The following is a 15,473-nucleotide window of genomic DNA, read 5'->3' on the forward strand; positions in this document are numbered from 1 at the left end:
ACTGGATCTTTCCCCTTCCACTCCAAGTTCTTAGGCAGCGCAAAAGAGATGTCCTTGTCAAACATTTTCCTGACTTGCTTCTTAGCTCCCCCCTAAAGATAGGCACTAACATTTTAAGCATTTTAATTTCTAAGTCCAATGCTATGACCACAAATTCCATTACTGCCAGCAATGTATTCATATGCTTTCAAAGGAGCTAATCACCTTAATGACTTTTACAGTTAGAATTTATGACAGCCCCATTTTCATTGTCGATTTCTTCTTGTGCATAACATGTGGCGTAAACAAAACAGAACAGGTGAAAGAGAAAGAGGTAATATAATACAAGAGGTAATATAAACACAAGAGCTGAGAGTATAAAATATCACATTGCACCACCCAACCTTAGCTCACCGAACACAACATAGCATCCAGGAGTTGACTGTCAGGAAATTAGCTCACCGAACACAACATCCCATCTAGGAGTTGACTGTCAGGAAATTATTGCTAATAAAACATTTCAAAATTGCAGCCCAAGAAATCAACTAATTTTGCAAGCACAGAAGCTAGGATACTTTTCAAAACTTTACCTTTGCCAGCTGCACCATTCCTTTGTTTGTTCTTTGATCAGTTATTATTTTGAACGTCCCATTGGCATCACCCTCTACAACACGATACTCAATCTCAGAGCTGCCTGTGAATGGTTCATCATCATCTGTTGCCTGAATCTCTATCAGTACTGTGCCCAATGAAGTATCTTCAGGTAAAGTGATGGGACCATACTGGCAAAAAGCAAAACACAAATCTTTAGCAAGTAGAGGCACATTAATATGGATAGTTTTGGGTTCAGAATGGTTAAGAATATGTCCCTCAATTGCTTTTTGCCGTTGTGGAGACTTCTGAGGTCCATGCATGGCAGCGACCTGCAAAACTGGAAGTCAAAATGAAACAAAAACAGAAATTGCCGGAGAAACTCCGCAGGTCTGGCATTGCCTGTGGAGAGGACCCTTCTTAAAGGAATCATTGTGTCTGCACACTGATCAGTTGCATGGAAGCTCAGAGAGGCTGCACAACCACACAGTTTATAAAGATCACTGCAGTCAGCTCCATGATTTTTTAAAAATTTAACCTATTTATCTAATCAATGTTATTATACACCTTCAGAGAAGGTGGTACTTGAACCTAGGCCCCATTCCAGGGGTAGGACACAGTACCATTGCACCACAAGGGGTCCTCCACAGGATTCACTAAGACTGAGTGAGATAGCTCTCAACCGAAAGAGTTATGTGAATGGGCAAAGTGAGTACTGAAAGTTCTCAACAATTTTAATAAATTGTGTTAGTGTTCATGTGATGCACAAAACTCAGTTGAACTCTGAACTGCTGTGCTAACTGGTGTTAAACAAATTCATCGGAGTTCCATCACTATTCAATGTGCTATTCCCTGAATTGTAGCTATGCTCCTTACACAAGCCACAAGAGGACTAAAATACACAGGTTAACTTTGTGTTTACTCAAACAGTCTCAGTCTGAGACTGGCTAAACCGAATTCTGTTTAATACTCTATTTCGGATGTGTTCCATGTCAGTCTAATCTCGGTCAGACGGCTGTCTCTCATTGCTCTCCCACATTAAATCCAGCAGATCATTGATCTTTATGCACATGCATTGTTTACACTTCATTCTTGTACAATAACGAGAAATTTTCCATTCTTAGAATTTCTCTTATCTTGTATACAGGATCTTTTTTTAACCTATTATGCTCGGAAGGTTGATAAAGGCCTTAGCATGTACAAGGTTCCTTTCAAGTCATTTCTGCTGATGTGGACTCTTAAGGTGTTCAAGGTTCATTCCTTCTAAAATAGACCTTATAACATGTAGCTTATAAGATGTTGTATTTCTCCAGTTGCAACATCTTTTTTATAAAATTTTGTTTAATTTGCACTACACCTGCAAGGACTGAAACAAATGATGACCACAATCAGCAATTTTCAGTCAATAAACAAACTTCAAAAGCAATCCCATTTAAAATGAATCAAACAACAGTCACATAAAATTACATTTGGCAAACAAAATATGTTGAGGTATCCTAAATTACAAATATTACATATTTGTTTAATGTAGGGGCAGAAAAGATCTATAGAAAGAATTTTTGACAGTAAACCATTTCAAACAAATAGGTTTTAACACTGACTGCTGATCTTAGCCAAATCTGGACCCAAATATGAAGAACACCTTATGTGTTAATAATCGCCTTGATATATGTTAGTTAGCACCATACTCACGTTTTTGTAGCTTTCTGACAAAAGTATGTCGATAAACATAAACACAAATAAATTCTAATTCACAATCAGGCCCTGTCCTACATTCTGCTGCTTTAAACTGCAGTAATGGACGCTCTTTAATTTCTTCAATTATTACTGGCATGGTGAAATTTACTTTTTACCTCTGATTTCTCAAAGATAGGGATCATATCATTGATATCAATAACAGAGATATTGACGATGCATTCAGTGAACAATCCTAGGAAAGAAACAAAAAGCTTTAATTATGATATAATACAAACTATTATAGTCAACAAAGTGGAAATTTCAACAATTCTATCTGGCATAATATGTGCTTTGCAAATATTTGAGCATGTAAATTATACATCAGGGAAGGGAATACTGGGCAGGTCAAGAATGTAAATGGCGAAATGCAGAGAGGACCATGAGTGGAGAAGTGAACTAGTTTTGAATTTTGAATCTTGCTTTCTGCAAGGTATTTTTAAACTTAACGCAGAGTCTTTACAGCCAATTGTACCTGGGCTAACTCTTTCTGTGTGAGGCTCTATGGAGCTTCCTCCAAACTGAGGACCCCAGGATATGGACTCTACATCAGCCTGGAGGAAGCTTGTCAGAGGAAAAAGGTACCAGGTGTTTGAGGGGATTTTGTGGTGGAGTATCTGGGTGAGAGAGATATCTTATGGTTTTGTAGCAAGGACACCTCTCAGGCTCATCCAACTTTACAACTTGTTACCTCTCAGGTTGCTGTTGGTAGCTATCCCTCTGCCACAGGTTTATGCTTTCAATCATGCACAAATTACGGCAGATTCAGTGACTCTCACCATCCCACCACCCTGCCACTCCTCGATTCCATCACTCTAATTGTCACACACTCCACACAGTTTTGCCAATTGTACAGGCCGCATGTCAAGTGATCCATCTGGAGCTGGTAATATTGTAACTAAGGCAAGAAGAGACCCTTAAATGGTCACTAAGCGATCATTGATTGACCACCTAAGTGGATGCAGGGTGGGATGGCTGCCCATGGGCTTCCCCAATGGGAAATTAATTGCACAGGCAAGGTATCCATTATCAGTCCTGTTGACAATTCACCGCATTGCCAAGGCACCCATCTCCTTTCTTGCTTCCTGCAGTCCCGGAAGATTTTGCCCTATGCTTGTGCAAAGATAAGACTGATCACTGCATAAAGTGAAGTTGTCTTATTTGTGGTTTAAAAAGGAAAGGAGGGAGGGGCCAAGTAATTACCTGAATGGCCTGAGCAATAATGAAACAATAAAAGCAAAGCATTCATAGAAGGTCATGAGATCTTCTGACTGTGTGTTGACATATCATATTATTTTTGGCTTGTTGAGATTTATACAGGTCTCCCTTTTTACCTGGTTGGTCTCTCACTAGGACTGTTAAAACATAATCGGGTGCAATGCGTTTCTCCAGACGTCCTTTGAAACGCTTAATGTCTCCTTTGAAATCATCAATATTGAACATTTGATCCCCTGGGACTTTTGGTTCTTGATTAATGATGTTATAGCTCAAAAGAGTATTCTCTGTTCCATCTTCATCCATGTCATGTGCAATCACAGTTCCAATGTAGCTTCCTGAATTTGAAACATGTGCAAGTGATATAAAGTAAAATATATCTCAAAAATAAAAACATGAAGCGCTTAAAATACTCAGCTGAGAAGGGAGCACTGAGGAATGAGAATCAGAATTAACATTTCAGGTCAGTGACTTACCTGTAGTGAATGGCAGTGAGTTAAAGCTGTCACACATTACGCAAGGGCAGGGAGAAGAGGGGGGGAATACACCAAAAAGCTTTACGACAGTAGATGGAGGAGAGATTAAATAACAAATATTGATAGTGCAAGAACAAAGGAGATGGCTAACATGGCATGTAAACAAATACAAATATGGTCTAGCGAAATTGTGAATTGGAAATATCAAGAAAGGCAGAAAAATTGATTAATGGTATGAGTATTCTTGCAGCTCAGTACCCATTCTTGGAAAGCGTTAATGAATGTAGTGATGGCTGGACTATATTGAGGTCAATAACAGTGCAGTAAGTATAAGGGAAAATACAGGGTTCAATTGGACTATGTAAAGAGATAATATTGGGTAATGTTAGGCATGAGGACTTAGTATGAAGAGGAATTGGTGGAAAGTGACCAAGAGAATAAAATGGGCTTTGACATCAGACTAATTGGTGAAGGAGATGGAAAGGGAATATCCTGAAGGTCACATTTTCCTTCAACCTCTGTCCCAAATACACAGTGGAGGATTCAATTGTCCTTTATTTGCTAGCGCAAACAATGCCACTTGCTTCCCACTCAAATGGAAGTTGAAAAGATTTTAATTGGCTAACTTCTATCTCATGAATGCCAAATGCATCACCATGATTTACACACTCATCTGAATTCCAACAATATCACTTCAGGGATGAGTGCAAAAGTATCTTGTCACAGGTCAGTTTGATATTGGCAGAGGAGGCGTGGGTAGTGGAAAATCTGGTAGATATCCCCGTCCCAACAGTACACCTTTTACTGTAGATTTCTGCAGAATCGACAGAACACTCACTCACTTGCAACCACCCATACCCAACCCTCTATGTGACAATTTCTTTCGAGTGATCTTTGAGTTGGAGATGAGACATTATCAGTTATCAGAGACATTATCACAACTCCAGTTTACATCATGTACTCCTGCCCCAGGATCAATATTTTCTATCTCTAAAGATGAAGAAAATGGAAAAAGACCCATTGGACACCTCAGAGATTTGTTATTTTAATATAATGACCCAATTAATTGCTGGGTGGGACTTAATTAGATTCCCTACAGTGTGGAAACAGGCCCTTTGGCCCAACAAGTCCACACTGCCCCTTGAAGCATCCCACCCAGACCCATCCCCCATAACGCACACACCCCTGAATACTATGGCCAATTTAGCATGGCCAATCCACCTAGCCTGCACATCTTTGGACAGTGGGAGGAAACTGGAGCACCCGGAGGAAACCCATGCAGACACGGGGAGAATGTGCAAACTCCACACAGACCTTCGCCGGAAGTTGAAATCGAATCCAGGTCCCTGGTGCTGTGAGGCTGCAGTGCTAACCACTGAGCCACCGTGCCGCCCCGATGTAGGTGACAAGGGTGTTACTGCCAGATGGAGAACTGAGAGGCATACACGAGCTACTTTTCAGAAAGCTTGCTGACATAAATGCAGTCTCGGATCTGCCTTGGAATCAAGGAATCTGGAACTGAAAATCTATCTGTTCTTTGATGCTCAGCAGTGTCACCAGGGAAGAAGTGGCTGCTGTCAGTACTAGATCCACTAAGGCCCAGGATTGCTGATTGGATCAGTCACAGGTTAGTGATGACAGGAGAGACAGTCCTGGGGCGAGAGTCATGGGAAGGAGAGTTGGCAGCAAGGACATGCAGCTGGCTCTCCCTTCTTTTCTAATGGCGGCTCCTTCAATCACATACTGAGTATCTAACAAGGGACCTACATTATCCCCTCCAGGAGATGCCAGCTATCTCTGACAGTGCTTTTTTTTTTAACTTTCCACCGTGCAGTCTTCTCACCCACCACTGAAACAGAAGCCAGCAATTGGGTCCTCACCTGCCACTGCCCATCAAATTAAATGCCCTAACCACCAAACTCCTCTGGGGAGAGGGCATTTAATTTAGCCCATTGGGTCTGCTGAGCACAGCACAGTGCTCATATTTCTGGACTGATAACCCAGAGCCCAAGGCTAGTGATCTAACGGAATGGATTTGAAATCCATCTTGATATAGGGTGAAGTTTGAATTTGATAAAATCTGGCGCTAGAAGTTAGTCTAATGGCATCCATATAAATTCGTTCATTTGTCGTAAAAACCTGTTTGTGTTATTAACGTCTCTTTGGGGGGAAAAGATCTGTTGTCCTTGGCTGGTCTAGTCTGTATGTAATTCCAGACGCACCACAATGTAGCTGACTCTTAACTGCCTCGTGAAGTGGCCTGCAAGGTACTCCCACACAAGGGGAATTAGGGACATGTGTCAAATACTGGCTTGCCATACATGTCCGCATCCTATGCAAGAATGTTAAAAGTTCAATATTTTTATAATGCTTTTTGGCTCTGATGAAACCACCTGTGTGGGTCAGTTAAAGCTTCTATTTTGTTGACATCGCGTGATGCAGATGTGAGATGCAGATCAGCTGCACAAATGTGTGTTTAATTTACAACATAACATCTTTAAAAAAAGTCTTAAACCTTGAAAAACATTTTTAAAAATTGGCCCATAAAGAAAGTAAGTTATAAACATTACAAATATTTAACATTAGCAGTTTGTATACCTAAACCACAGTGCTTGGCAAATTGATTACAAAACTATTAGTGCCCCAGCATCTCATGAGCTGAAAGACTCCGAATCAGCAACTAAGTTGGTTGCCAGTCAAATTTCCTAGATAAAAAGTCGTTTACCTCAATAAATATCATTTTCAAAATGAACTTAAGAGATTTAATCTCAGTGAGGCAGCACAACTTTAAACGAATAAATCCAGCCCCACATATTTGAACATTTTACTCATTTAACAGGGACACCCATTGGTGGAATAAAAACAGAAAAAGAATTGCATTACCTGAAATATTTTATTGTTTTTATCAATTATTCATTTTCGTGGGCTTGACTACTGACGGTTAATTCTAACCGAATGACACCTTACATTTTATGATGTGACTATGCTCACCTATTTTTTCATTTTCTTGCACTTCAAGAAATGTTACTTCTGAGTTACAAGTGGGGTGATTGTCATTGATATCTTTTACGGTGATCACAATTTCCAATGGTTCTTCCAGTGGCTCTCTGTTTTCATCTAGCGCGTAAGCCAAAAGTGTATACTAACCACATAGCAAAAGAAACGAGATAATGAGGAGTATTAACCAGTAGATAGAAAATTGCACAATTGTAACACTGCCAAAATGTAGTCTTATACAGATCACCGCATCTTTTCTTATAGATTTAATAATATTACTACATTACTTACAAAAACAATGGTTACAGCTGTGAAATATGCGTCAATAGTAATTCTTAAAAAGGTAGACAAAGCATTTTCTGTTCAATAACTGTAACTTCTCTGCAACAGTTTCATTTGCCAATTACAAATATTCATCAAATCAGTTCCATGACCTTAGTGAGTACCAGCTGAAATGCTGATTGCAATAATGACCAGGGTGCAGCCCACCTCAGAGAAAGTGACTATTCTGGGACTTTCTGCAGCAAGGAAGCTTCATCAAGGTTGTAAGAACAGGCACAGTTTCTACAATGAATTCACTCACAGGAGTTCTGAATACTTGGATTTAAATTTAGATTGAGGGTTTATTGTCATGTGTATTCAAGCACGAGTGAAAAGTGTGCAATGTCGCCACACATGGCATCATCCTAGGTCAATATTCCTAGGTGCAAAATTTTTAGTTACAGAATTAGAAAAATAGAAAAATAAGTTGAAAAGTTCAGGACTAAAGTTTTCTTAGAATACAAGAAGAAAAATAAAGAAATGAAGTTTAAGAAGTCAATCTTTACAGTGCTTGTGGTCTTCTCTTTCCCTGATTCGACATGTTAAATTTTACAACTTAATTTGAACCAATTTCCCTTTGATCGCTGAACATGAATAAAAAATAGAAATGGTGTGGTTGAAGGCAACATCACATTTATAGCAAATAAATTCCCCACCCAAAATTATTTGAATTTTTCCAATTTTTTTTAATGTTTTTGTATAATAGCTCAATGAAATGCTATATTTAGAAATCAACAGAATCAAAATCATGCAGGTTCTACTATGGCCAGAAAATATTCTCTGCCATGATTATCGCAAATTGGTGAATCTCTGTCTCTAAATATAAAAATAACAATTAATTCCTTTCCTCAACCACCTGAAAGAACTTAGTTTGAAACTTTGAAGAAATTATGTTTTGTAACCTGTATTGACAGGAACATACCTCACTAATCTCCTCCCTGTCTAATGGCTCTGTCACACTAATGTTACCATTTGCATCAATTGTAAATGGGAACTTGGGATAAGCAATCTTGACCTTTGACTTGAGTTCGTATATTGCACCAGGTTCATTCCATTGCACCTGAATTAGAGAAACAATGCAGAGTTATAATAATTAAGGAATTATTGTCCATACTTTCTTTCTTAGAAGTTAAGTTAATAAACCTTCATTTTTGTCAACATTTTAACTCCTACCAGTTAAAACAGTTTACCAACACATATTTTTATAAAATGCGAATAATTTAGCAAAAGCAACATGAGAGCAGCTAATCACAGTAATTTTCATTTTATTTTATTTTTATATAAAATGTCATTTAATAGTTGGTGAGAAGCTAATGATTTCATCATGACATATGTAACATGTGCCACTAAAGTGATGAGTCACAGTTTACCCATAAGTTTCCTGTAAAGTGATCAATCTTCTTTGTAATAGCTTTACTGGAAATGAGCAATAGCCCACCTAATAAATAAATAAAAACTATACATTTAAAATAATGTAAAACCAGACTGCTGGTAGACTGTTTTTGTAAATCAGCAACCTATGCTATAAAACAATTGGAGAAATATTTAAGACATTACCAATGGATAACTATCATCCATTTTACATGATAACACTTTGTCAAAGTCTCACTCCATGTACTCAGAACAATGTTAAAAAGAGAGCTTAAGTAAATACATAAAGTGGGGGAGAAACTCAGCAGACCTGGCAGAAAAGAGAAATAAAGGCCAGATTTCTGAAGAATGACAATCACACTGTGATTACCAATCTACTCCTTTCTTTTTTAGGTTAAGAAAACACTCTGCATTTCTGATAAGAAATTCCAATCTGGGCTCCTTCAGAATTGCAAAGAATACCCTAAATCTGACAGGTCCCTCACAATGTAGAAGGGCAAACCACGCCCCATTTTTATCAGCAGCCAGTTGCTATATTCTGAGTTAAATAGCTAGCATTACAGCCAGCCACTTTGATAGCACTGTGGAATGGTAAGCATGTGACTTAAGTATGACATTAAGATACAAGAGGGGTTGGGTACCAGAATTCCACGTAGGTAGGGCACCAGGGAGGTACTGTGCCAAGGAAGTATGATACCATATCGGTAGGCTGCCAAGGCACAAGGAGAGAAGGCGACCAGATAACTGACGAAGATAACACATCATGGACCTTGAGGAGCACAGCATGTTAGCTAGCATTGGAGGAGTAGGAAAGTTGACTTTTCGGGTCGGGACCCTTCTTCAGAAAAAGTGATAGAGTGTTTAGTGAGGTCAAAGTGGGTAGAAGACATCAGGAGGCTGGTTGGGCTTCATGAGCTAGGGGGTCTGCTGAGTCCAGGACAAAGAGGGAGCTGTCACTTCCTGGGAAGGGAGTCTCAAGGAGCATGTTTGGTCCAATGGTCATGGTGTTTTCAGGTATCATCTCCCAGCCAGGATGGAGGAAGTGTCAGGTCCTGGGCGGAGTAGGTGGGTGTGTTGATCCAGGTCCAGCAAAAAAGGAGGGTGGGTGTGATAGGAATTGATCTACAAGAGGTTTTGGGTCTTTGGGAGAGAGAGGGATTCTGGAGAGGTGTAGTCGGGATGTTTGAGGTAAGTTAGGACTCAAGAGTTAGACTGGATATTTAATTGGCTAACTTGTCTTGAGTAACTATTTACTTAATGTCAGTGGAACCTTCCATATTCTTTGACTTAAATGGGCACTTCCAGACCAGGGGCAATTTCAGGCAAAGAGTAATCGCCCAGCAGTATTTTCAATTTCCTAGGCAATTTCGTGGATCAGCAATGACAGGGATTCTGAAGAGTCCTGATGGGCAACTCCCACCTACACTGCAGAAACAATTATGTAGACATTGGGAAATCTGGACCAAAGTTAATGTATCAAACTCAAAAGGTTAATGTTGCTCTCTCCACAAATACTGCCAGATCTGTCAAGTTTCTCAAGCACTTTCTGTGTTTTTTTATTTGCTTTATCAAGTACATACCCTTCTATGTCTGTTTGAAGTTTCATTATTAAGTGCTAATTAAATCTATAGGTTCTGCAAAAAGTGCATATTTTTAATTTCCCACAATTTTGATTGTGGACTAAATTGTTAAAAACATTTATTTTGAAAACCAAGAATGGTAGAAAGAGTTACGGCACTTTATAAAAGCAGGTTTTGAACACTCATGGTAAGTGCTGCTTATTTTGCTGTTTGTTCAAGTGGTGGGAAAGTTTAGGTGCAGGTAGGCTGGAGCTAGAGATTGTGTAAAGATGGAGGATCAGAAGGCAACAAGCAGTTGTTGATGGCAAAGACCTTTTGCTTGCCAACAAATATGTAATTGGCACTCAAGGCAATGGCTTATGGGAGTATCATTACACCAATGATCCAGACAACCAAGTAATCTTGGAACCAAGATTCAAATCCCACCATGGCAGATGGTGAAATTTCAATTCAATGAAAGAAATCTTGAATTCAGAGTCTAATGATGACGATGTTGACTGTTGAAAAACCCATTTGTTTTATGAATGTTCTTTAGGGAAGGAAACAGCCATCTTTACCTGTTCTGTCCAACGTATGATTCCACACCCACAGCAATGTGGTTAACCCTAACCGCCATAACGGAAATTTGGAATGGGAAATAAATTCCCACCTGGTCAGAGAAACTCTCATCCCGAGAATGAATGAAAGACAGGTAGCTGAACTTGTTGTGAGTGTGAATGATTAGTCAAAAGCCATCAGATCTCTGGAAATGAAAGAACTGTCTTTGGGTCCACATTAAGTACAATAGGACATAAGTCAACCAGTTTATTTTCCTTAATCAGTTGACATAGGTTGTCGCTTTTAACCCCTAATTCAGAGACTTTATAACTGTGAACCAGTTACTCTGAGCCTTATGCAAGCAAGTAAAACTATCTGGAGAAAGAAGATTAAAGAGCTACCTGTCTTAACAATCCAAAGGATCTTCCAGCAAACCCCATAGACATTTTTTTTTCTGAAGAAGAAGGGTCTAGGCTCGAAACGTCAGCATTCCTGCTCCTCTGATGCTGCCTGGCCTGCTGTGTTCATCCAGCTCTACACCTTAATGGACATTAAATTCCCTTCTCAGACTTTCTATTCACTCACAATGTTCACGAATTATTATGTACCAGCCTGGTTCTGCTCATGTGCGTGGAGGGTGTTAATAAGGTTAGAGTTATATAATAGAGCTATATTTTATTTGATTTGATTAATTATTGTCACATGTATGTAGGTACAATGAAAAGTTTTTGTTTTGTGTGGAGTATAGGCAGATGATACGATACAAAGTGCATAGGGGTAAAAGAACAGAGCGAGGAATACAATGTTACAGCTGCAGAGATGGTGTCCAAAGTGTGAGGTTAACATTAGGTTTGAAATTCGAAAAGTCCATTCAGAAGTCTAATAACTGCGGGGAAGAAGCCGTTCTTGAATCTGTTGATCTGCGTGTTGAAAGTTTTGATTCCGGTTCATAATTATTTACTTGTAGTTAGAATCTATATATTTTTAATAAATATTCAATCTTGTTACGTACAGAACCACGATCCACGCTTGCTTACAACCTCGATCTAAAAGACTGCTATATTTGGGAACATTTCATACTTTTTAAAAATCTTTAACTTTTGTGATGATTCTGAAAATATCTTTGTGGTGCCAGAAAATCTAGGAAAGCTTCTGGTATAACCATTTCCTAGCAATTTCTATCAGGATGCAGCACAGTTTGGTTTGGAAACTGCTCTTCCCAATGCCGTAAGAAAATACAGAGAGTTGTGAAGTAAACCCCAAACATCACGCAAACCAGACTTCCATCTATTGACTCCATCTATACATCTTGCTGCCTCAGGAAACCAACCAACATAATCAAAGACCCCTCCTGTCCTGGTTATACTCTCATCCACCCTCCTCTGTTGGGCAGAAGATATAAAAGTTTATATACACGCACAAATAGATTCAAGAACAGCTTCTCCCATGCTGTTGTGGACTTCTGAATGGGCCTCCCAAATGTTGATCTCGTTCTCTAAGTGCCTTCTCTGAGCTGTAACCTTGTATTCTTTGCTTTTCCCTGTTACACTAATGTACTTTTTATGAATGAATTGCCTATACTGCATGCAAAGCAAAACTTTTCACTGTACCTAGGTACATGTGACAATAATAAATCAAATCAATAACTTAACTGATTGATGGTGAGCCATCTACAGATTATCCAGTCTTCATTTGCTGGCAAATAGTTAATTCTGCATTTGTTCCTCCACAGGTGGGACTTTAAATTCCAGGAAAGCAAGTGAGTAGGTTAAATAGGCTGCCTACCTGACAGTCTCAGTTGGAGGCCTGACTGTTATGATTTGTTGATATTGAGAAATGTTGTCAGTTGGCCTCCCAAGTAGGCAGTCTATCCTCCTACTGGTTCTCCCTCCTGAGAAATAAAAGTTCCCCTCTGGTAATAGCCACAGGCTGAATAAGATCTTTACTTTATGTACCCGACCCAGCTGTTGTTTCCATTGCAGTGCTGTTGGCAAGAATGTATCTACTTCCTTCTTGAATTTTCTGAAAACGTTATTTTAGAGATTTTGAAATATTTTAACCATATTCATTTTTATCTTCAATTTCTGACGTTTTTTCAGTTTCTGTTGTGAAAACTAACAGTTGGATACTTCAATAATTTATACATTTTCAGTCACCAGTTATTATCACACTGCTTTTTGATGGTCCATCCTATTTTGTAGTCTTTCTTTAAACCTGATATGATTGAACACTTAAATTTTGAACTATATTTTTCTCACAATCCATTTTTGCAACCCTTCTCAGTTTCTTGGCACCCCTGAATCTGTCTTTATAACACTCTCCAACGTGTCCGTATCCTGAACATTTTAATATTATTTAAATTTCTCTTCCTCCCTAATGCCTTTCAGTAAGTATTGTGGATCTCATTTGTTTATTCTCTCTTTGACCAATTTCAATAAAATGACACTCCTTTATCCATCTTTCAAATATTTTCAATTCAGTGTCCCTTCCAACATTCCTATTCCCATATCTTCTCCCAGAATTAATATTTTTATGCACATCCATGTTCACACCTCTCAAAGATGCATTCGCCTAACTGTGATTATTTCTTGGGCTATTGCATATTATTATTACAAATGTTTTTTCTTGCCATCCACAAGGACTCTGAACTGCTTCAAGCTTTCCACTCCAATGTACTCAGTCCTTCCTTTCAAATAATTCTACCTCACTTCCTGCTTTCCCTTCCTAAAACACAAATCACTTGATATCAATAAAGTTCCAGTTATCCTAAAACATTTACTTGTTCCCTACATTCTTACACCTCTCAACATCAATAACATATTTCATCTATATGGAATATTAAACATACTAAAATGTAGCAAGGTACTCCACAGGAGCACAAAAATTTGATTCTGAGCCACAAACGGAGATATTAAGGCTGATGATCAAAAAATTGGTCAAAGAATAGATTTTATACCATTTTAAAGAAGGAATGAGAAGTGAAAAGTTTTATGCACGGAGTTCCAGATCTTAGGCTTAGTAATTAAAGACACACCCAGAAATGCTCAAAATAAGAGACCAAAATTGCAAGATTGTAAATATCTTAGAGTGTTGTGGAATTGGATGAGATTATAAACGGGGAGGGGTGAGGTAATGCAGGATTGAGAAAAGAAAGATGAGAATTATAAAATTCACTCACTACTTAACTGGAAGCCAAAGTAAGTCAAGAAACACTCAGGCTATGGATAAATAGGACTAGTAATGACTCCAGACTTAAAACTTTCTTTTCCCTCCTTGCATTCATATAAGCACAACTTACCTTTTTTTTAATATTCTTATTGTCTCTTTCCTAATTCATGATCTATCGACTGTTATTGCTTTCCATTAACCCTGGCATATTAATTTAAATCCACTTCATTTCCTGATTTACCCTTTACCATAACATAGAGGAGCAGAATTAAGCCTTTTGGCCCATTAAGTCTGCTCCACCATTCAATCATGGTCGATATGTTGCTCAGTCTCATGCTCCTGCATATGATATCACTAGGCTATAAATTCACAAATCCAAACTAATGATGTTGGGATGTGTGTTCAAATCCCATCTTTTCAGATGGTGAAATTTGAATTTATTTCAAAAATAAAGCTGCAACTTAATGAAAACTGCTGTTATAAAAACCCAAGATAATAAAGTGTGAAGCTGGATGAACACAGCAGGCCAAGCAGCTTGCGCTCCTGAGATACTGCTTGGCCTGCTGTGTTCATCCAGCTTCATACTTTATTATCTTGGATTCTCCAGCATCTGCAGTTCCCATTATCTCTGTTATGAAAACCTATCTGGTTCACTAATATTCTTCCTGTAAGGAAGTCTCTCCCAAGTGATTTAGGATGTGATTGACTCCTAACTGCCCTCTGGACAATTAAGAATCAGCAATCAATCCTGGTTCAGTCAGTGTTGCTGACAGCCCTTGAATGATTTTTTTTTAAAAAACCCTAAAGCCACACCTTTGATCCATCTAAGCCTAACCCATATGATGAAATAGCCCTGACATTCCTCCTTTAAGAATCTTGTGCAGTAGTTTTGACATTAACTCCCCATACTACCGCTGCAAAAACTCCTCCTGTTCTTATGCCCTCCTTTTATCCAAATTTTTGGAATTTCAGAGCCAGGTCTTTGGCATCTGAAGATTCAACAACCTAATGAATATCCCTTGATGATTCCTCACCGCTTTACTTTTAATTCTTGCCCTGAAAATGGTCATTTTTATTTTCTGTTCTTTATTCTTGCCCTGCCCCTGAGCTTACATTTTTCTTTAGGGCCTCTTCATCTGCCCTCATGCCCTATCTAAGCTCATCAACCACAGAATTCACCTTCTGCTCTCTCAAACATATTTCCATGAAATTGTAAGCCACTTGATTTCCCTTCTTTGCAGATTCACACAATCTCATGGCACAGAAGGAAATCATTTGTGCCGGCACTGACTCACTAAATGAGCATTATTATCTAGTGCTAACCTTCTGCTTTCCCCCAACACTATTAGATATTATTCTTAACCAAATAGTTATCCAATACCCTCTTCATTTGAACTTGTCTCCACCATAATTCCAGGAACTGCACTGCATACGTCAACCATTCGCTGATTGAAAATGGAAATGCTTCTTTTGCAAATCACTTTTGAGTTATAAAGGTCTATCA

At 38.6% G+C, this 15,473-nt stretch overlaps 1 protein-coding gene and 1 long non-coding RNA gene across 3 annotated transcripts in view; one reads left to right on the forward strand and one right to left on the reverse strand.

Annotated features, from left to right (window-relative positions):
- The window catches only part of LOC132209591 (uncharacterized), a 128,016-nt gene that overhangs the window by 59,109 nt on the left and 53,434 nt on the right, over positions 1–15,473 (forward strand). The gene's annotated exons all lie outside the window — the stretch shown is intronic.
- cdh17 (cadherin 17, LI cadherin (liver-intestine)) overlaps positions 1–15,473 on the reverse strand; it is a 111,759-nt gene that overhangs the window by 32,839 nt on the left and 63,447 nt on the right. For both annotated transcript variants that reach the window (XM_048529621.2, XM_048529622.1), the window contains exons 8-12: positions 8,236–8,373; positions 6,987–7,137; positions 3,639–3,857; positions 2,424–2,500; positions 570–761 (exon numbers count right to left, since the gene is read on the reverse strand). In XM_048529621.2, the coding sequence (XP_048385578.1) occupies positions 570–761; positions 2,424–2,500; positions 3,639–3,857; positions 6,987–7,137; positions 8,236–8,373 (777 nt within the window). The remainder of the gene's footprint in view (positions 1–569; positions 762–2,423; positions 2,501–3,638; positions 3,858–6,986; positions 7,138–8,235; positions 8,374–15,473) is intronic.

Source organism: Stegostoma tigrinum, chromosome 5 (genome assembly GCF_030684315.1).
Source record: "Stegostoma tigrinum isolate sSteTig4 chromosome 5, sSteTig4.hap1, whole genome shotgun sequence".
NCBI lineage: Eukaryota > Metazoa > Chordata > Chondrichthyes > Orectolobiformes > Stegostomatidae > Stegostoma > Stegostoma tigrinum.